We start from the raw sequence: 21,935 nt of genomic DNA, 5'->3' as shown, positions 1-21,935 counted from the left end.
AAAAATGTAAAAAAAAAAAAAAATCGATAAAAGAGGAAATCAGCGAGATTTTTTTTTTTTTTAAACGTTTATTTCCGGTGTCATCGGATATGGTGACCGATTATCTTCGACGTCATCATCTTTATAATTATCATCACCATCATCTCGTCATTATTTTTTACTTTCACCGTAAATAATTCAAATTCCCGTTGTTTTGTTATTTAATACTCGCGAAATGTTTATTTGTTTATTTATTTATTACGTAATTTAATTAATCGACAATAAAAAATCGATCGCGCGCGAAAATTATCCCTTTGTCACGTGACACTAAGATTTTAAAAAAACAACAACAACAACAATCGGTAAAGAAAAAAAACATTTGGGGAGAAGGGAAAAAAAAAGAAAAAGTGATTTAATCGAAAAAGTTGATAATAATTATTAATTAGGACAAACTCGATCGTTCGTTCGATCGATCGAACGATTAATCGATATTTTCAAGGTCGAGTAAAAGCGTCATTTATTTACGTGAAGGTAGAGAGATTTGACGACTGATCAGTTTGTTATCATTCAACGACGCGTCACGACGCCGCGTTTTTTTTCCTTCTGATATATTTTTTTTTCCAGTCAACGATATCCAATATGTCGCTCAAAAAAAGAAAAAAAAATTTAGTTTGGGGATAAAATCCTTGAAATTCTAATCTCGAATATGTTTAACTCGATGGCGACGACGACGACGACCTTAAATTTAATAATTGACTCGTTTTAAATAAAAAAAAAAAATGGAATATTGGGACGCGTACATGTCTTGCACTTTCATAAAGTGCTGGTCGTTTATTATTATTATTATTTTTTTCATAACTGGATCGAATAATCTAGAAAACTTAATGGAAAATATATTTAATAATAATAATAATTTATTTGTTTTTTTTTTTTTTTGTTCTTTGGGGTAATTTAATCCAATGTGGGATTTAATGAGATTAAACGTTTTTGTTTACATTCTGATCGGGATTAGATTATATAAAATCATTTTTAACTTTTTCCTTTATTTGGAGTTTTTTATGTTTAACGTTTTTTTTTTTTCTTTATTGGTATACACTTTAATTGAATACCGTCTGGAATTGTGATTCCTTTCATCTCTTCCCCTTTTCTTCCTTCCCCTCCAGTCAAAACTTTTTAAAAAGAAAGAAAGAAAAAAATATATATCGAACCGAATAATGATGATGATGATGATGATGATGGTGAGGGTTCACATTGTAATGTTACCCCGAGGACATGTTTCATGGTCAACAACTTCTACTCTTAAGTTCAAACGACTAAGCCAAACCTTGATCTGAACGTTTTGAAAGAGAGAGAAAGAAAAAAAGAAAAAAAAAATTTTTTTTTTTCGGGTTTCGGCGGTAAATTTTTAATTTTGGTTTTTTAATTTTTAACTTAGCGGAACAGAAATTTGTTTCTCTCTCTCTTTCTCTCTCGTTTCGCTTTCGTTAACGTATGTAATTATTATTATTATTATTATTATTATTTTTGGGCGTTTGTTTTCAATTGGGTTGAACGTCAAATGATTAGAAAAAAAAAAAAAAAAAAAACGAAAACTTGTTGTTGGATTTATTGAATTGTGTGTCATTTACAAAATGAAGTTATATCGACTATATCGAAAATGTCAGTCGAGGAAAAACAAACAAACAAACAAGCAAAATATTTCGGGTAAAAAAACACGAACAAATCTCATTAGGATTTTTTTTTAATTAAGTCTGATTTGAAAACTGTCACGGATTTTTCAAAGTATTAACAACAACCTGTTGTTCGATAAAGAGAGAGAGAGATAATGCGAGAGTGAGTGAGAAAAAAAATATATTTAATATTGTCAGTCAGTCACAAGTTTTTATTTTTTTTTTGGTTGGTTGTTGTTGCCAAAAACGGTTGTTTTTGCCAATTTTTATTTTAACCTGAGGCCCTTAATTTTACAACAAGGTAACAAAAATGGCGTAGTCGGTAGCAAGTAACAACCGACACAACAAAATTAGAACGGAAACAAAAATTTTTTTTTTTTTTTTACTACTACGATCGATCGTTGTAAAATCTCTTACTCACACACGCATACAAACGAGCGCCACCAAACGGGATGCTGCGAAACGTTTACATTTATTTATAGTTGTATATATCATTAAGAATTCGATTAATAATAATAATGATGATGATGATGATGATGATGATTATGGTGATTTATAATAATTTATTTTAACGTATTATTAATAAATTTAAAGACGACATTACAACGACACGTGAATTATTAATTTTAATTACACTTTCACGATGTTTCGATTAATTTTTTTTTTTTTTTTTTTTTGTTTTGTTGGCTAAACGTAAAGTTTTTTTTTTACTTTTTAAACGGTTGCAACATTGATTTATCTACTTCCTGTCATTTTTTTTTTTTTTTTTTTTTTTACTGAAACAAGTTTTTATTATTTTTTTGTCCGTTTGTTCGTTGACGAAAGTTTTTTCCCCTCTTCTCCCTTCCCCTTCCCCTCCCCCCACGAAATGATTTTAAATTAAATGGAGAGTTCCTCTATTTATAATATTTAGCTTACGTTAAAACGTAGAAGTTTTTTACTAAAAAAAAATTTTTTTTTTTTGTCAACAATTGGAAAAAAAAGTCGCGCGTTTTAAATTATTGTTATTATTATTATTATTATTATCGAATTTTATTCTTTGCCTTAGTCGGATTTTTTGACGTCATATTTGTCGTCATAATCGTCGTCGTCATCGTCATCGTCATCCTCATCCTCGTCTTTCGCGTTGTTTGTTTTTATGTGTCAAAAACGGGTTGGTTACCCGATAACGTAAATAATCTTCAGAATAATTTTAGAGCAGAAGACGTGCTTCTTATAGTAGAAAAGGAGAAGAAGAAGAAGTTTTTCTCTTATCAGTGCAGGATTCAGTCATGAGATTGTTGTTGTTAACGACAAGGTTAAAATAATTCGAATAATACATGCAAACAAAAACAACAACAATAACAACACGAAAAATATTTTTAAATGAATTTATACCGGAGAGTAATTACTTATAAAACCGCCATCTTCTTATAATTTTTGTTTTTGTTAGAACCGAACACACACACGCGGTTCGCCATTTTTGTTTTCCTTTTTTTTTATAGGATGTTTTACTATTAGAAATTTCAAGCACGATTATAAAAAAAAAAATATTCACCGAACGCTATGAACGCAAATAAAATAACTGTCTGACGTAAAAAAAAAAAAAAAAAAGAAATAGCGGCAACGATGATGATGATGATGATGATGACGAAGACGACGAAGATATTCAACATAAAACTTTTTTGTTTTTTTATCTATCATAATGAGGGTCATAACTTTCTCACCTTTTTCTTTCTTTCTTTTTTCTTTTTTTTTTGAATCGATCGTTTGTTTTCATCGTCTGCTCACGGTATCAGATTGTTATTGTCTTTTTCTCATCACTCAAATGATTATTTCCTGTAAAAAGTTTTCTCCCTCTCTCTCTTTTTATTTCATTATTTTATCGAATCTTTTCGTTCATTCATCTTTGCACCAAAAGAAAAATGATAAAAAGATGAATTTAATAACAGAAAGTAATAAAATTGTTTTGTTTTTAAAAAAATTTGAATGTTTTCAATCCGTATCAATCGATCAATCAATCAATGAATCATTTGCTCGCTCGCTGGCAAGAAGAAAAAAAATTAAAAATTCACCACTAGATCAAATGAGTTATCCTTATTATTATTATTATTATTATTATTATTATTTCCGACGTGTTTTTTTTTTTATATAGGGAAATTATTGATAATTCGTCAACCCTGAGATTTTTCTAGAAAAAAAAAAAAATTCGAATTCACCCTTAAAATTTTTTTAAAAATCGACAATGGAAACAAACGAACCCGGCATTTATAGTTTTTTTTTTATTTCTTTCGTCGATTGTGGTTTGTTTGTTTGTTTGTATGCAATCGTTTTATGAATTTTAAAACGTCACACCTGATGACATCTACGCAGCTGTGACATTCAAAATAGTGAATACGGAGTGAAAAAAAAAAAGGAAAGGAAAGGAAAGAAAAGGAAAAAACATGCGGGACAACATATGAATATATATATATTCAACCGAATTTAATTGAGCGACTTCGTTTTATTATCATTATTATCATTATCATTATTATTTCTTTTTTTTTTTCGAATACGAAATGCAGGTCGTTGAATTGTCGTAGTCATGAAATGGTTGTTGAAAAACCACGATACCGGAAAAAAAAAAGAAAACGACTGGAAAAAATAAAATTTTTGTTTGTTTGTTTGTTTGTTTGTTTGTTTCTTACTTACTTATTATTATTATTATTATTATTATTTTAAAACCTTGTTTCTTGTATTCTCTTGCAAAAGGTAAAACTGGATTTGAAAGAGAAAAAAAATCAAAGTGTTGCAATTAAACGTTTTTAATAAATAGAGAGAGAGAGAAAGCGGGTAGAGGGAAAAGGGGAGAGAGAGAAAGAGAGAGAAAAATCAAACGACTGGTTTTCATGTCAAAACTTACAATCTTCTTCGTTTGTTTGTTTGTTTTCTCCATGATTGTCTCTCGACGACGCCTTTTTTTTTTAAAATTTATCGTTAAACGTATTAAAATACGTTGATTATTATTATTATTATCATCATTGTGATGCAACGCATATGAATTATTTAAACGCGTCAAATAATGGACGAATATGACGTGGGATTAATATTATCGTCGTGTTCTCCGTCATTTCGTTTCGATATTTTATTCCAGATTATTTTGGAATTTTCATTTCCAAACTCTTCTCCCCACTTCCGAAGGAAAAATCGTCGACATTCCTTTGATTTTTTTAAAAAAAAATCATTAAAACCTTCGGATTCATTAAAAAAATCGAATCTCATTTTGCAAACGATTAATTATCATCATTATCATTATCACTGCAAACTTTTTTTGTATGCGCACATCATTATTATTAACATTAAAAAAAAAAACCTTTTACGGGATGTTTAAATTAAAACCTGCGTCATTAAAATAAAAAAAAAAAAACTTGATTAATTCGATGCGTAGTTTTTCCTTTTTTTTTTTTTCAATCATCTGCTGCCACGATTTTTTTTTCTTGCACAAACGAAAAGAAATTTTTTTTTCTTTCGTTTAATGAATGTTCTTGTGAAAAAAAAAATTGATTTTTTTTAAATTTAAAAAAAAAAAATTTTCAAAAAATGACAGATTGAGAAAATAGTATTTAGTACTATAATTTATAGCACTTTATAGCAATTTTATAGTGCGTCGTTTGGAAAAAAACGTACGAATTACGTTAAGAGTCGTCGACTCGTTGGAAAATGTCAATCATGAATACGTAAGAAATCTAGGTTTTACACTCTTACACAATACTCGTCGTCATTTTGTTACATTTTGGCTTAATTTTTTTTTTTCGAAATTGCAAAACGCTAATAATAATAATAATAATAATAATAAGGACAATTAAAAAATCATCAAAAAATCGTCAGAGAAATTTTTGGAGTCGGTCGGTGACAGAAACAAAAAAACGACCAAAATCTTTTCACCAAAAAAAAATTTTTTTTAAAACATCAATTAATAACGTTATTAATGATAATGATGATAGAAATAAATAAACTAGTTTCCGGTTTGTTTTTGAGTGTCGCACTGGACTTTTGCCGTCATTTTTAAAACTGATAGTTTCTCTCTCTCTCTTTCTTTTTCCCCTTATCATCTCTCTCTCCCGCACGCACACTCCGGTTTAAAAAAAGCCAAGTCTTTGAACTTTCTACTCGTGTTAACTTTTTAAATACTTTTTCTAAACCGGAAATTATTATTTTTGTTTTGTTTTGCGACACAAGCGGAATCGAGTTATTATTATTATTAATAATTGTTGAACGTTGGCATGCATTTAAATCGAAAAAAAAAAATTTTTTTAATATATTTGCCTTTTGCGTATATACCACAATTTTCACTTTTTTTTTTTTTTTTTGATACCTTTTAGGCAATTTAATGATTAATAGAAATCGAGGAAGAAGGAAGTGTGGATAAGAAGAAGAAGAAAAAAGAAAAGCGAATATGTCGGGTGAAATGTTAAAAAAAGAGAGAGAGAGAGAGAAAAAAAAAATTCTGGTTTGATTGGTGTAATAGTTGTTGTTGTAGTCGCCGTAGTAGTTGTTCGGGAAAAACAAGGAATCTAATTAATGAGTTTTATTTATTACAAAAAAACTTGTTTTCGAAAGGTAAACATGGGATACATTGTGTTTTTTATTTTTCAGAGAGAATGACGAAAACATTTGTTCGTAATGAAATGAATTCGAAGTCTGGGGTTTTTTTTAAAAAAAAATTTTTCCCGCCATCGAATTCGAAAATTTTTTAAAAATAATCATATCGATTGAAACGTGGCATTAGTTAATAACAACAACAACAACGTTCACTGTTGAATAAGTTTAGAAAGTTTTTTTTTTTTTTGTGTTTTTCCAAAACGTAATTATGTCAAAGTCATAGTTTTTCCAGTAAAAAAAAAAAAAACCTGGAAAGTGACCACAGGTATGGTCATTTAATTTAATTTTTTTTATTTTAGACTAAAATTCGAGTGAGCCGCCATTTTTATTATCGAAAAAAATATCGAATCGATTTATTTAAGTTAAAAAAAAATAATAAAATTTATTTTAATCAATCGAACGCTAACGAAATCATATTAAAATTAACTCGATGATTTTAATCAATGATATTAATAATAATAATGATGATAAAAGTCAATAAGCATAATGATAAAAACTAATAAAATAATAATAATAATAATGATAATATCAAAACACGCGCACGAATAACATCATCGTAGTTTTAGAAAAACCAAAAAAACAAAACAAAGAGATGAAGTTTTTTTTTTTTTTTTTTTTTAATTATAATTATTTTGTTGAACCCTTTTGTCTATTGCCCCCACCTTGGGCCCGGGTTTTGACGTTTGGTTCAAGGAAAGGTTATTTTTTTTTCCGTTAACGTCCGGAATTTGTTTTCCCAAAAAAAAAAAAAAAAAAAAAAAAAAAAAAAAAAACTTTGAATTCGGATTTAAACTTCAGCTTGGAAAATTAACAATAATGGTATCGGGAAAAATTTTTTTTTAAAAAGAATTTATTAACTCGAACGCGTGAAAAATGTCGTGGCAATAGTAGTAGCAGCAGGAGCACCAGGAGGAGCGAAATTTTTTTGCACTTAATCAATCATTAACGAATTTTATTATCATCTAGACGTTAATAATCGTGAATCAAATCGAAGGAAATCCCTTTTTAATAAATAAATAAATTTATTTTTAAATTAATAACAACAACAACAACGCATCACACACACGATGATGATGATAGATTTATTTAAACAATCGTTTGTACGACGTTTGTTGCATGCAACGTTTCAAAAGTTGATTCACACGTGCTGCGGGTTAAGGGGTAATAAAAATTATAATCGTTTTTTATTATTATTATTATTGTTGTACGATAATCTTTTTTTTTTTTTTTTAATGATTTACAATACGAATGCAACGCTGTGAAAACCAAACGGCAACAATGTCAATCGGTCGTCGTTTAATCATTATTGAAAAAAATAAAGAGAAGAAAAAGTCGATGGGCGTTCGTACCACTTTCGCGTACATTGTTAACGTTAACAAACTCTCGTATAGCCTTCTTTAAAAAAATTTTTTTTTTTTTGTTTGTTCTACTCAGGAACAACAACAACAACAACAACGTCGACGTCGTCGTCTCTCAATAGTAGGTCAAATTCTTTTCGTTTTAATTTATTATTCATATTATTATAACATAAGCTAATCATTTATAATGAACGAAAATCAATGTTGTTTGCCGGTAATGGTAATCGGAGCAATTTAAGAGTCCTACCGTGGTTCGTGATTAGGACAGGTAAAAATCGAACGAGTTGTCTGCATGACGCGGTAATGATTTTTACCTTACATCGGTCAAAGTAGTGGTGATGGTGGTTGTGGTGGTGGTAGTGGTAGTGGAGGAGAAATTTCATACGTAGACATTTGCCAAACGTTTGTTTTTTGTTGGTTTTCATATAAAATAGCGCTATAAATAATTTTCCGTTCGAACGAGGTTAAACAATCGAAATCAATATTAAATGCGCAATATGGATGAGGATACCTAATAAAATTTTTTTCGTTTGTTTAAACTTTATCGTGCAAATAGATTTTCGTAAAGGGGAAAACGGTGGGGAAGAGAGAGGAAGGGAAGGATGATGTGGAAGCAAAAAAGTTAAAAATGGCAAAAAAAAGTTGGCTGGTTTCTTTCTTTCTTTTCCCGTTAGTTGGTTGTGCCCTCTTTGCACATGACACGAGTAGGTTTAGGTTTGTTTTAGCGTATTATACTACCTAACAAACGCGTTGTTCAGTTTTGCTCTTGTATTCGTGTGACGTGGTCGATGATTGAAATTTACCGTTTTTTTTTTTTAAAAACATTATCATTATTTTTTTTTATGTTTCCTTGCAAGCGGGTGAAAGTAACTCGACTTTGATTTCTCGGTGTGGAAGTGATTGAAGACGTGGAAGGAAAAAAAAAGTTTTTTTTCTTTCGACACGGTTTTTTTTTTTTAAATATTTTTTAAAGTGTTTTCGTTTTGTTTTGGATTTTTACAGATACGTCATATGAAAAAGCTTGTAGGAGAGGAAGTGCACCGGCTACTCCCGTTTTGGGAAACAGAGCTTTGGAATTAACACCCTCGAGAATCGTGGTAAGAATCAAATTTTTTTCTACTTCCACTTTATTATAATTTTTTTTTTTTTTTTTTTTTAATCGTTCCCCGTAACCCAATTTTACCAACAAAAAAAAAAACTTACACGTGTGTTACTGACGATAAAAAATTTTTTTAAAAAAAAAATCGATATCTCGTTCGATACCAATCGAGTGAAAGGATTTTATTCGTTTGTATTCAAAGGACAAACAACAAATCGTGGAAATGTTTTTTTTCTTATCGATACAAATTTGGAAAGGGAGACGAAAAAAAAAAAAAAAAAAGGAATTTGAAAAAAAGAAAAATCTTTTTACGTGACGTTTTTGCATTCGCGATAAACAAACGTTTACAACAAACGGAGGTTTCGGAGGAAATAATAATAATAATAATAATAATACGAATCGGTGGCGTGAGAAAAACCAGGTGAAACATCGTAAAAAAAAAAAAAAAAATTAGCCTGATTAATATAAATATATTGAATTTTTTTTTTTGTAAACACGAAATAAACTGACCGACATTTTACAATTCGTTTCACTATTATCATTATTATTATCATCATCATCATTATCGTCATCGTTAAGAAAACATACGGATGCACACGCGCGGAGTGTTTTTCGTTTTATTTTGTAACATTAATGAAGGATGGAAAAAATATAATAATAATAATTATTATTATGACTATTTTACAATTTGGCAATTTCATTATTCGATATACCTTAAAAAAGGGAAAAAACTTTTTTTTTATATAAACGATTAGTGTCAAGGTCTAGTGACCGTTTGTTTGTTTGTTTGTTTGTTTCCCATTGTTTATTACAAATAAATTTTCTGTTTTCTTTTTTTGAACGTAATCAAAAATATCAGTTTTTTGGTTACGTTCCCAGAATGAGAAAAAAACATCGTCATCATTATCATCATCATTGTCATTATTATTATTATTATTATTACGATCGCGCTCTGTGAAAATATTAGGTATGAAAATGTGTAAACTGCGGATTTAAAGAGTTACGCAACGACGTTGTTTATTTTCGTATTGAATTATTATTGTTTAATTGAAAAAGACATTAAAAAAGAAAAATCTGCCGCAAATTTTTGTTTGTTTGTTTGTTTGTTTTATTTCTATCTCACGCGAGTATTGCGTTGTTGTTAGTGCTGTTGAAATTGTTGGAAAGTCGCGTAATTTTTCTAATTCCCCGAATGTTTATTAATTGTTTGTTTAAATTTTATATTATTTATTTTTACGATTTGGTTGTTGTTGTTGTTGTATTTTACAATCGCAATTTTTTTTTAAAATCTTACACGCGTCGAAATTATAATTAGAACAAACTATTGTAATAATATTATTATTATCATTATCACTATCATTATTATTTTTTATCAGTAATCTTTTGCATGTGTGTAGGATTTCGACATTTTTTTTTTTTAAATACACGCGCGAAAAGTGTTTTATGTGAAATCATAAGTTTACTATTATTATTATTAAATTTTCATTGAATTTTTACATTCGTTATACTAATATCAGTTTTATCGTCGAGAGAGAAAGAGAGAGAGAGAGAGAGAGAAACAAACAAACAAACAAACAAAACATGGCGTTTTCTTTCATTGTCAAAGTTTCGGATTTAATTCAACAATAAACGTGAAATGGTTTTCTCTCTCTCTCTCTTTTTTTTTTAAAGTATTCACTCAATCATTCGTTCGGCCGACCATTCATTCATTCATTCATTCATTCATTCATTCATTCATTGAATAGCGTAGATGATTAAAAAAAAAAAAAACGATGGGAAACAACGTTAATGACGTTCGGTTGTGAAATGAAATTTAATAAAAAAAAAATTGTCGTTTTAAATTTAGTACCACGTCACATCGGGTTAATAATCTCTCGAATCTCGGACCCCCGCAAAAACAAACAAACAAACAAACGAGAGTACACACAACGCAGTGGACAAAAAAAAAAAAAACATAACAAGAAAAGTTTTAAAGAAGAAAGAGAAGAAAGATGTTTGAAAGGTTAAAAGTGATTAATTAGTTAATCATTAACAGGAAGAAGAAGAAGCAGAAGAGAAAACAACAACAAGAACAACCTGAAATACCTTAACGCTTTTAACGAATATGTTTGTGCCTTTCTCTTTCGCGTTTGTATGTGCGCATACGCAAACACTTATACTTTTCGATTTAGTCTGTGTGTTTATGAACTGTTAATCGGTAAAAAAAAAAGAAACGAAAAGAAAAAAAAAATTAATTTTGCGGTGACATTATTATGTAGCAAAACGTTTTTGAAAGTTGTTGTTGGCATGTTTGTTATTTTTTTTGTTTCAGAATTTTTTCTCAAAGAGGTCGTTTCGATCGAATCCGTTGAAAAGAACAAAAAGTGTCACAAAGCTAGAAAGAAAACGAGTTGTAGATGGAGAAGGGTAGGTTTAGCAGGTTTTTTTTTTTTTTGTTATGAGCGAGTAGTACTCGCAACAACAACTCGCTACGAGTATTTTGTAATAAAAATACTCGAACGGAGGCAAGACAGGGACGGGGGGGAAAGGCATATGAATCCAGGAAACGAGGGAAAAACTCTCGCAAGAGAAAAGTGTCAATAGAACAGGTTGTTAAAATTAATATTTTTTTATAAATAAAATTAAACTTATTACAGAGTTGCCATTCCACCGAGATTACGGACATCAAGGTCTCACGAATCTTTATTGTCCGGTCAAAGCGTGATGCAGACCATGGATTTGGGTACGGGTGGAATAGAGATAAAACCTCTTCATCCCTCCGTTTTAGGGAAAAAACATTGTTTTCAAATAAGTTTTCCGACGGGAAATCCAAGATATTTTTCCTGTCGATCCGCTGACGAAAGAGACAAATGGGTTCACAGGTAAAAAATTAAATCCGCGGAAGCCACCATTATTTAACGTCAAATGAAAAAAGAAACCCTGTTGCATTCATCATTTTTATTATTATTATCATTGTATAAAAGTGAGGTTTTGTGTTGCATTCAAAACTTTTAAAAAAATCTCTTTACCCTAGATTTCTTTCTTACTATTATTATTTTTATTCCCTTCGTTTTTAAATACAAACGAGTATTATTATTATCGAACACAAAAAAAAAACGAGTATGACAGTTCGATACCTCATTAGAAAGTTAGTGACGAGTTTTTAAAAAAAAAATTTCTCCTTCCGGGTATTTTGAAAAATAATAAAAAGAAAAATGGTCGGTCAAATCATTAATGAGTTTTTCTCTCTCATCATTTTTTTTTCCTGTTTCATCGAACAGTTTAAGAAAATCCGTTCAACCGGATCAAGAGCACATGAGAAGGAAGGACAATTCGTTGAAAATATCAATAGTCGAAGTTAAAGGGGTTGCGAACAAGAAAAAATATTTTTGCGAATTGTGCCTGGACAAAACTTTGTACGCAAGAACGTCGGCAAAGCAAAAAGGAGAAATTTGCTTTTGGGCGGAAAATTTTGATTTTTACCAGCTTCCGCAAGTTAACCTAATTAACGTTAATCTATTCAGAGAAGCGGAAAGGAAAAAGAAAAGAGATAAAAACGTTTTGATCGGTACGTATGTAGTCGGGTAGCGGTGGTGGTAGTACGTCGGAACGAAAGGAAAGGACGCAAGTAAATTATATTAAATTGGGTCGTTTAATGATTTTCAGGTACGGTTAACATACCCGTGCACGAGGTTACGTCGAGATATTACATTGAAAAATGGTATCCGGTGAAAACGGAAAAAGGATCTAAAGAATGTCCGGCTCTGAGAATAAAATGCAGATTTCAATCCGTCGACATATTGCCCCTTCACGTGTACCAAGAATTTCTCGATTACATATGCTCCGATTATCGTCCTCTATGCGAATTACTCGAACCCGTTATAGGAGTCAAAGCCAAAGAAGACATTTCAACTGCTCTTGTTCACATAATGCAAAAACAGGGTCTTGCCAAAGAATTTTTATCGGACGTGGTCATGATGGATATCGATAGGATAGGTAAGAGATTGTGATGGAGTCATCTTCATCGTCATCAAAGGCTGTAAAAAAAATTTTTAAAATGACCTTTTTTTTTTTGGGGTTGTATTTCAGATGACGAAAGGCTGATGTTTAGAGGGAATTCGTTGGCTACGAAAGCAATGGAAGCGTACCTGAAACTCACAGGAGATAAATACCTACAAGAAACACTCGGAGGTTTGGTGACACACGTACTTGCTAACGGTCAAGATTGCGAAGTGGACGCTGATAAAATGAGTAATTCGGCAGCTCTTCAAAAGCAACAGCAAAATTTAAGATCCGCCGTTGAAATGGCATGGTCGAAAATAATGTCTTCGCATACCTATTTTCCAACGTACGTGTATTGAATGCTTATATTAATCGAGAGAAACGAACCCGAAGACAACAAACAATAAAAACAACAACAAACACAACAATCGTAATAAATAAATTTTATTTTTTTTTTTTAGGGAATTGAGGGAATGCTTTGCAACGTTCAAAGAAAGATTAATCGAAATAGGAAGGGAAGATGTCAGTGATAATTTGATATCAGCCTCTATATTTTTGAGGTTTTTATGCCCGGCCATTTTGTCACCGAATTTATTTAACATAACACACGGTAAATTTATCATTATTATTATTAATTGTTATTTAATTACGCGGGAAGTAGGAGGGAAGGGGAAAGAAATTAAATGAAATGAAAATTGATTTTTAAATTTTAAATCGCACAATACAAAAAAAAAAAAATTAAGAAATTCAACAACGCGTCACTCATTACGAAATTTTTTTTTTTTTTTATCAGGATCTAAATTATTACGCAATGATAACGATTGCGTTTTTTTATTTACGCATCGTTGCGTATACTTCGCACGCAAAAAACTTATTAATAATAATAATAATTCGTGATTTTTTTTTTTTTTTTTTAATATCCAGAATATCCCAACGAAAAAGCAGCGAGAAATTTAACGTTGATTGCCAAAACCCTTCAAACGTTGGCTAATTTTACAAGGTTTCAGGGAAAGGAAAGTTTTATGGAATTTTTAAATGATTTTCTGGAGAAGGAAGCACTTTCCATGAAGAATTTCCTTCAATTAATTTCTGTAAGTAAAATTATCATTATTAGTATTATTTGATCAAGGTTTTTTTTTTATTTTTTCAAATAAATTATCATTATTATTATTATCGTTATCAAAATCTATCGAACTGGAGAAAAAAAATTTTTTTTCTTTCTTTTTTTCCCTTTTGTGTAGACTCGATCAATTATTATTATTGTTAATTTTTCGGTTCCCCACCCTCCCTCACTCCCTCCTGGTTTTTCTTTTTTGTGTTTTCTCTCGATTATTATTATTATTATTATTATTATTATTATTATTATTATTATTATTATTATTATTATTATTATTATTATACCAATTGAAAAAAATCACATGATTGAAAACTAAGAGGAAAAAGTCCAAAAAACAGCTGCGATAATATTATAATTTTTTTAATGCCACGTTTTAAATCCCGTTACCGAAAAAAAAAAAAAATGGACTCCCAAAATGAAAATTATTCATTTCGACATGATAATAATAATAATGATAATGATAATGATGATAGTAATTTGATTCATTTGAAAGAGTTTTTAAGTCGTAAGAAAACCGTTGCGTAACGACGTAAATAAAAATGATTAAACATTTTTTTTTTTTTTTCTCATGTTCGTTTCGCTAAACATTCATGTAAATTGCATTTTTTTTTGGGGGGGGAAGAGAAAGGGGGAATAAGCTAATTAATGACGTAATGGCATCATCATTAAATTTAGATTTCGTTTATTATTATTATTTGTAATCATTTCGTTGAATTAATTTAAATAACAAAAAAAATGTTTTTTTCAGAGTCGCGTTCAGAAAGAAAACACATCACATCACAACATCACCTCAACCGATTTCGACGGGTACATTGATCTTGGAAAACAATTGAGCATACTTCACACACTATTGCTCGAATGTTTGGAAAAAATTGCACCCGTCAAATTGGCCAAAGTTGAAAAATTACCCAGAATATTGGAAAGGATTCGTTTGTCCTTGACTCAACCTCCTGGATATTTGAGACAACAAAGTTCGCCGCCGTTGACGGATAATAGAAACTTGTCGGAAACTTCGCAGGCTACTTATCAGTCCCTGCAGAGAAATATATTTAGGTAGGCGGTTTTAAAAAATGTGACAAAAGTTTAAGAGGAAGTCCCAAAAAAAATTAAAATAATAATAATGATAATTTTTTTTTTATGTAGATTTAACGACCCGACGTGCGGATCAACACCCAATACTAGTCCGTGTCACAGAAGCAACACGTCAACGTTGACAAATGAATGCCCAGTGGGAAACAATAATGGAAACACAAGATCTCCTATCGTGACGAGGGCTTCTACTCTTCCGAGGAATGCATTTCATCCATCTCCGAAACTTCAACCTGCTAAAATTACATCGGAATACAATAACGATTTGACTCAGAGTCCGGCTCGGCAAAGGTTCGCATGTGGAAGTCCGTGTCATCAAGCGCCCGTAAAACCAAAGAACAGGGTGATAACATCGTCTCTGACCAACGGTATGAACGGAAACGTTAACGGAAATGGTAATTTAGACGAAATGTCCGATTTGTTGCGGTACGCCGATGACGAAATGACGGAACCGGTTAACAACGGAAGTCAGATTTCCATTTCTCAATTGTCGAACGTGGCTTCATCTGGTTATCAAAGTTTCGCCTACAGTCAGAGTTCGAGTCCCGTCGACTTAACAATAACAAATAACAACAACAATAACAACAACAACAACGGAAATCATCCAATCGTCGTGAACAATAACATTCATGCCAACGCCGCGCCGTTGGCATTCACAAATCCTGTTTATCACATGGACCAAAGAAGACAGCAAGTTCGAAGGAGGCATTCTTGCAGTTCGTCGTCTGAAGAAAACGGTACCGGAGCGGATCTGTCACCGACTCCTTCGACTCCGACACCTCCGGTCAACAGGCGGTTTGCCGGTATCAGAGCTCCAAGAACAAATCCTCAATGCTCTCTTAGAAACAATTGGAGGGCGGTGACAAATCATCAACCCGCATCCGTTAATCATTCGAAACAAAATTTATTGGGTGAGTTTTTCCCTTCTTTCTTTTCGTCTGCTTCTATTTTTTTTTTAAATCATTAATGATGACGATTTTAATTAATATAGAACTAAATAATTTCATAGAGAATGAAATAAACAAATCAGGGTGTCCTAAATTGAGGCGACGACTTTCACTTGATTCAACGAGAGATATAACGGATTCGTCGGACGACGAAAGTTGTCAAAACCATAGAGTACACAGTAGAATCGGTCGTAGCATCGACCAATCACAGGTACGTACATCACTCTCACAATAAACTTTAATACTTCTTTTTCACTTGTCTAATGCCACGTTGTAAATTTTTTTACAGTACGAAAGAGAAATAGAACGATTGAAATCGAGCGTGGATTTTTTAAAATTTGACCAAACGAGCGAACACTCTGGAAAAAGTTCACCGGATCCTAGTTTAGATCGATCGGAGAGTAACATGAAGAGTATTATTTCAAGGTGAGTGACACCGTACCCGTTCTTCGTCGTCATGATAGCAAAGAGAGAGAGAGAGAGAGAGAGAGAAGAAGTATTAATTAAATTTTTTTTTTTTCTTTTCATAATAATCAGGTTGATATCCGTCGAAGAAGAATTATTGAGGGAACAACAAAAAATGTCGGACACTCTTACGCACAAGCAAAGAGTGATCGAAGCTCAGGAACATCAAATAGCAGTTTTAGGAGCCGATAACAATCGTCTTCGTACGGCTTTGGCCACGTTAACCGAACATTATGCATCCGAAGCACAAGACAAACGGATATTGGCGGAACTCAACGAATTGAAAAGTTCCTCCTGTTGAATCAATATCAGTATTACATATATATAAATATATGATAAGTTAATTTTTTTTTTTTTTTTTTTATATTAATTCTGACGAGCTTCACTTGTAGATAATAGCTTTAATCGTGTATAATTTTACTTTTTTATCATTATTATTATTATTTTTCCGGCCGTTTCGTGCGCTCATTTTGTTTATCGAATGAAAAAATTTACATGCGCGAAGCCTCCGAGATATCGAAAATCGAATCTCCTCCGGGTATTTACAAAAAAAAAAAAAAAAAATTCGTTGCGTACGGGCCACAGTTAAAAAAATTTTTTTTTTTTTGACGCATTTTTTTCATTTATTGAAAAGATAATTATTATTATTATTATTTTAAATTTAAACGTTACGCGTAAATGATAATTTTAATTAATGATACTATTATTATTATTATTATTATTTTTTTTTTTTTTGTAAAGAAAAGTAGCAAAAAAAATGTAAGAAGTGTGAAAGAAGTAAGCGAGCGAAAGAAAAGCGTGAATGAAAATGAATGAATGAATAAATGAATGAGTGAGTGAGTGAGCGGGCGATTGAGTGAATGGTTGAGTGAGCGAGTGAATGAATGAATGAATGAATGAATGAAAAAGAATTTTTGTGTTCAGTAATTTAAATGAAAAAAAAAAAAAATTGAAAAAATCGATTCGATTTAGAATGTGCACTAATTTTATTATTATTATTATTTTAATTAGAAATTATGCACGAGTTTTTTTTTTTATTAGAATATATAAATGTAAAGTGACTTATTATTATTATTATTATCATTACTAATACTTTTTTTTTTCGTTAAGGAAGTTTAAAAAAAAAATTACAAAAACTTATAATTAAAATTAAATTTGACTTTGTTTTTAAATTATCGCTCTGACGTCATTTAACGATCAAATAAAAAAATTAATAATGATGATAATAATAATAATAATAAATAAATAAATAAAAAAAATAAAATAAAAAAAAAACGTATTTGTATTTGTCACGTACTCTATGAATGTGTGTGAGTGTGTGTTTGTATATATATATAAAATATATATATCATAATAAATATTTAATTTAAATAAAATAATTTTTTTATTTATTTTTAACTTATCCTAACATTTGAATCCATAACCGGAAGTGGTGGTGACTCCTGTGATCCAATTACTTGGAGGCTAGATATAGGATGTTTTAAGAGCGGGAATTCTAGGATTGGATTTTTTAAGTTGGATGCCTTGAGGAAGCCCGAGGTGGAGTTCCAAGGAGGCGTGTTGGAAGGAACTTCTGAGCAAAGCGGATTCGGATCCGTGGGGTCTCCCGTTCCGTCTCGTCACAAACAAACTGAGAGGTTCGTCGGGACCGCTGACGGCCAGCATGACGGAGGAGTTTCTCGCTGAAGTGATCGCAGAGCTCTTCCCTCGCGTCGAACCGTTTGCGTTTCCCCCGGCGACGTAAACCGCGACCGCGACACCGCAGTGACGGAGGGGGAGGTTCGCCTCCTCCTCGACGCGGCCTCTAAGAGGCGCTCGGCTCCGGGCCCGAACGGCGTGCATTATCGCATACTCGGCAAGTCTGCCGGGGTGCTGTGTGCGTATCTCTCGGCGCTCTACACCGCGTGCTTCCGAGAGGCGACATTCCCGACACCGTGGAAAGAGGCGAACTTAGTTCTACTCGACAAACCGGGCAGGGATCCGACGACGCTGAGCGCGTATCGGCCGATTTGTCTTCTCGATGTGGAGGGCAAGTTGTCCGAGCGCGTGATCGCGTCTCAGATTGACGAACATTTACAGTCAGGGGAGGGAGGAACGACCTCTCTCCGAATCAGTACGGCTTCCGGGCTGCCCGTTCGACGACCGACGCACTCGACCGCGTGTGCGCCGGAATCCGAGACACACATCGCCGGGGCGGCGTCGCGATCGCCGTCTCTATCGACATTAAAAACGCGTTCAACACGGTACCTTGGTCCGCGATAAGGGACGGGCTGACGTCGAAGTTCGTGCCTGACTACTTGACGTCGACAATCGGTTCGTTCCTCTCGGAGAGGAAGATCGCGTACGAGAAACCGGACGGAACGACGGGAAGGGCGGATGTGTTCTGCGGCGTGCCTCAGGGATCGGTTCCAGAATCACTCCTGTGGAACATCGCCTACGACCGCGTCCTCACCCAGACCGTTCTTCCCGAAAGCGTATCGTTGACTTGCTACGCAGACGACACTCTACTCCTCGCGACCGGTCGCGGGTGGGCAGAGGTTTGCGAACGCAACGAAACGGGACTTCACGCGACGGTGGAGGCCATCCGAGACATCGGTCTCCGGGTGTCTCTGCCGAAGACGGAAGCTTGCGGGTTTCGTCGTTCGCGAAACCCGCGTCCTCGCGATTTATCGTTAACCGTGGACGACGTGAGAATCGGATTGGGAGGCTCGCTAAAATACTTGGGTTTAGTTCTCGATTCCGGTCTTTACTTCGGGGAACATCTGGCGCACCTCGGACCGAAGATCCGAGGTGTCAGCGCGACGTTAAGACGGCTGATGCCGAACCTGCGCGGACCGCAGGTCAGGGTCAGGCGATTATACGCGACGGTCGTTCACTCCGTGGCCCTGTACGGAGCTCCGATCTGGGCCGATCTGTCGGTTTCGGCAGCTCGGCCTCTTCGCGAGAAGGCAATCCAACTCCAAAAGGCGTCTCTGAACGAAGTGGCGATGGCGTACAGGGACGTCGCGGCAGAGGTGGCTTGTCTTCTATCGGGCACTCCCCTGTTCGATCTCCTCGCGATGGAGAGACTCGTCCTCTATCGCGAACGGGATCGCGGCGGGCCTAGAACAGCTCGTCATCGCACGCGAATAATTAACATTTGGCAGGAGCGATTCACGGACGGTAGGAAACGTTACGGTGGTGAAATAGTTAACGTTCTGGGTTCCCGAGTGGGGACTGAGTGGAGCGGGGTCAGGGAAACTTGTCCTATCGTCTCACCCAGGTCCTAACGGGTCACGCGGTGTTCGACTCGTACTTGGCGCGCATCGGCAGAGAGGAGACGGCGGAATGTTGGTTCTGCGGTACCCCCGAGGACGACGTCGAGCACACGGTTACGACATGTCCCACGTGGGACGAACTCAGGCAGCGGCTGGTCGAGGTCATCGGACCCGACTTGTCGCTACGTGGTTTAGTGAACGGGTTGCTCCGCGGATTTCGGGAATGGTCCGCAATCTCGCAATTTTCGGAAGCGGTCTTACGGACGAAAGAGGACCGCGAACGCGAACGTGAAAAATCCAGAGTTCGGCATCGTATGCTCCGGAAAATAAGAAGAAAGAAGAAAGGCGGCGATGAAGAGGAAGTCAACGCCCGATCATATGCGGAGTACGGCGACGAACTTACCTTCGTCGCCGGTAAATCAAGTTTTTTCTTATTTCTATCGTTTCTTGGAGGTTCGACGATCTCGGTCGATCCCTCGTCTGTCTTTTCCTAACATTTCCAATTACCCTTAGTATTAGAGGATGCGATCAACTAACACTTAACTTTCAAGTTTGCCCTTTTCAGGAGACGACGGTAAGTCTTTTTCCCCCTCCCGATCGCATTCTCAAGAAACAGGCGAGTTTCCCATCCCTTTTTTCCCATAGCGAAAAACCGGAGGACACTCCCGAAAGGGACTGCCGAACGTCCTTAGGAGGTGCGTTCTCGTCTTCGAGGTGGCGACGGAACGGAGACTAGGGCGAGTCTCCCACAAATCTAAACGTGTGAGCTTCCCGGAGAGGGGACTGACTGAAATGTAGGTACGACCTCAACGAACGTCTCCCCTTCTTCATATAAGCCGCGCTATTGCGACATGCTCAGGAGTTTTAGTGGGTATGGTTCTCGGTTAGGCTTTCTTTGAATTCCATACCGAGCCCCACACTCCTGATAGTAGTGACCCTGATAGTTCTGGCTCAAAAGGGCGGATGGAGCTCAAATCTAGGTTGTACTCCCGCGAGTGCACTTCCCTTCACGAAACGTCCAAGTGAGCATTTCCTCCACATTTTGCTTTTTTATTTTTGAAATGGTATTGATCCTTCACAAGCCTATAAAAAGTTGTGGGCCGTGTGATGAAGCCTTAATAGAACGGCAGTGTCAAAACTGGTTTGCAAAAATCCGTTCTAGAGCTTTTTCTTTGAAAAATGAGAAGCGCTATGGGCGTCCACTGGAGGACGATGATGACCAAATATGATCGGCCGATTCTGATCGACAGAGTTCGACAAAGGACATTGCAAAGAAACTAGATGTGTCACGTACATGAGTCCAAAACCGTCTGCGGCGTCTTGGGTACCAAAAGAAGTTTGACGCATAACCTTGGAGAACGTGAGTTAACGAGACGACTTGGTCTTTGCGATATGCTTCTTAAACACAATGCGAATGACCCTTTTTTGAAAGAATGGTCCCCGAAGATGAAAGGTTGTCTGACAACATTTCGGGGAAAAGATTCTGCTCTAGGCAAGGCGAGCATTCTAAATCTGACATTCACCAAAAAAAGGTACTGTTATCATTTTGGTGGGATTACAAAGGCATAGTCTATTTTGAGCTGCTGCCACGAAGTCAAACCATAAATTTAAAGGTTTACATTTGACAATTGACTAATTTGAATAATGTCATCCAAGAAAAACTACCCGAGCTAGCCTATAGAAAAGGAATTGTCTTTCACCACGATAATGGCAGGCCCCACACATCTTTAGCCACTGGACAAAAACTACTGGAGCCAGGCTGGGGTGTTATGCCGAAATCCATTTCTCCTGGATTAAAAAAAAAAAAACATTGGAATCCATAATTTAATTAAAAAATTAAGAGTAAGTTAAAAAAAAAATTTTTTTTTTAAGTCATCATGATTGGATTTACTATTACTGGAAAAAGTTTCCATAAAAATAAATAAAATTTATTTATAAACAAAACAATTTTTATCATTTCGATAAGAAGAAATTCCTTAAGGTTTTTATTTTTTTTTTCCGAGTGGTAAAAAAGAAATAAAAATTGTTGTATACTTATAACAAAGAATTATTACTTTCGGGAATAGAAAAAAAAAATCAGAAGAAAAACTTGAGAGGAGGTGGGGGAGGAAGGGGAAATAAGAAAAACTAAAACAGGTAAGTACGTTTGTTTGTTAGAATTTTTTTATTGGGGATCCCAAAGCAGCAGCAAATATTTTTTATTGTAGTTTTGCGTAGGAAAGGATTTTTTTTTCGGGAAAAATTTCGACGGAATTTTTTTGAAATAATAATAATAATAATAAAAATGATTTATTTAACACCCTGTAAATAATAATAAATATACACACACGCGGAACGCACGTACAAACAAATT

The 21,935-nt window shown here is 34.1% G+C and overlaps 2 protein-coding genes across 2 annotated transcripts; both read left to right on the top strand.

The window, feature by feature from the left end:
- Positions 1 to 7,828: 7,828 nt before the first annotated feature.
- Positions 7,829 to 8,763, top strand: Phum_PHUM297010 (uncharacterized protein; the record flags this gene model as incomplete). Its single annotated transcript, XM_002427076.1, has 2 exons — positions 7,829 to 7,895; positions 8,630 to 8,763. The coding sequence occupies 2 exons, from the start codon at positions 7,829 to 7,831 to the stop codon at positions 8,761 to 8,763; spliced, it is 201 nt and encodes a 66-aa protein (XP_002427121.1).
- Positions 8,764 to 10,859: 2,096 nt separating this feature from the next.
- On the top strand, positions 10,860 to 16,626 carry Phum_PHUM297000 (uncharacterized protein; the record flags this gene model as incomplete). The annotated part of the gene is made up of 14 exons (XM_002427075.1): positions 10,860 to 10,923; positions 11,038 to 11,145; positions 11,176 to 11,299; positions 11,363 to 11,587; positions 11,987 to 12,273; positions 12,372 to 12,701; positions 12,795 to 13,053; positions 13,169 to 13,317; positions 13,632 to 13,798; positions 14,573 to 14,877; positions 14,968 to 15,824; positions 15,923 to 16,071; positions 16,150 to 16,286; positions 16,398 to 16,626. 14 exons carry the CDS (start codon positions 10,860 to 10,862, stop codon positions 16,624 to 16,626), a joined length of 3,390 nt encoding a protein of 1,129 aa, XP_002427120.1.
- Positions 16,627 to 21,935: the final 5,309 nt, after the last annotated feature.

This window comes from Pediculus humanus, genomic scaffold (genome assembly GCF_000006295.1).
Source record: "Pediculus humanus corporis 1103172107679 genomic scaffold, whole genome shotgun sequence".
NCBI classification, from domain to species: Eukaryota; Metazoa; Arthropoda; class Insecta; order Psocodea; family Pediculidae; genus Pediculus; species Pediculus humanus.
The sequence above is the reverse complement of the archived record's forward strand: the minus strand, read 5'-3'. Positions and strand labels throughout refer to the sequence as shown.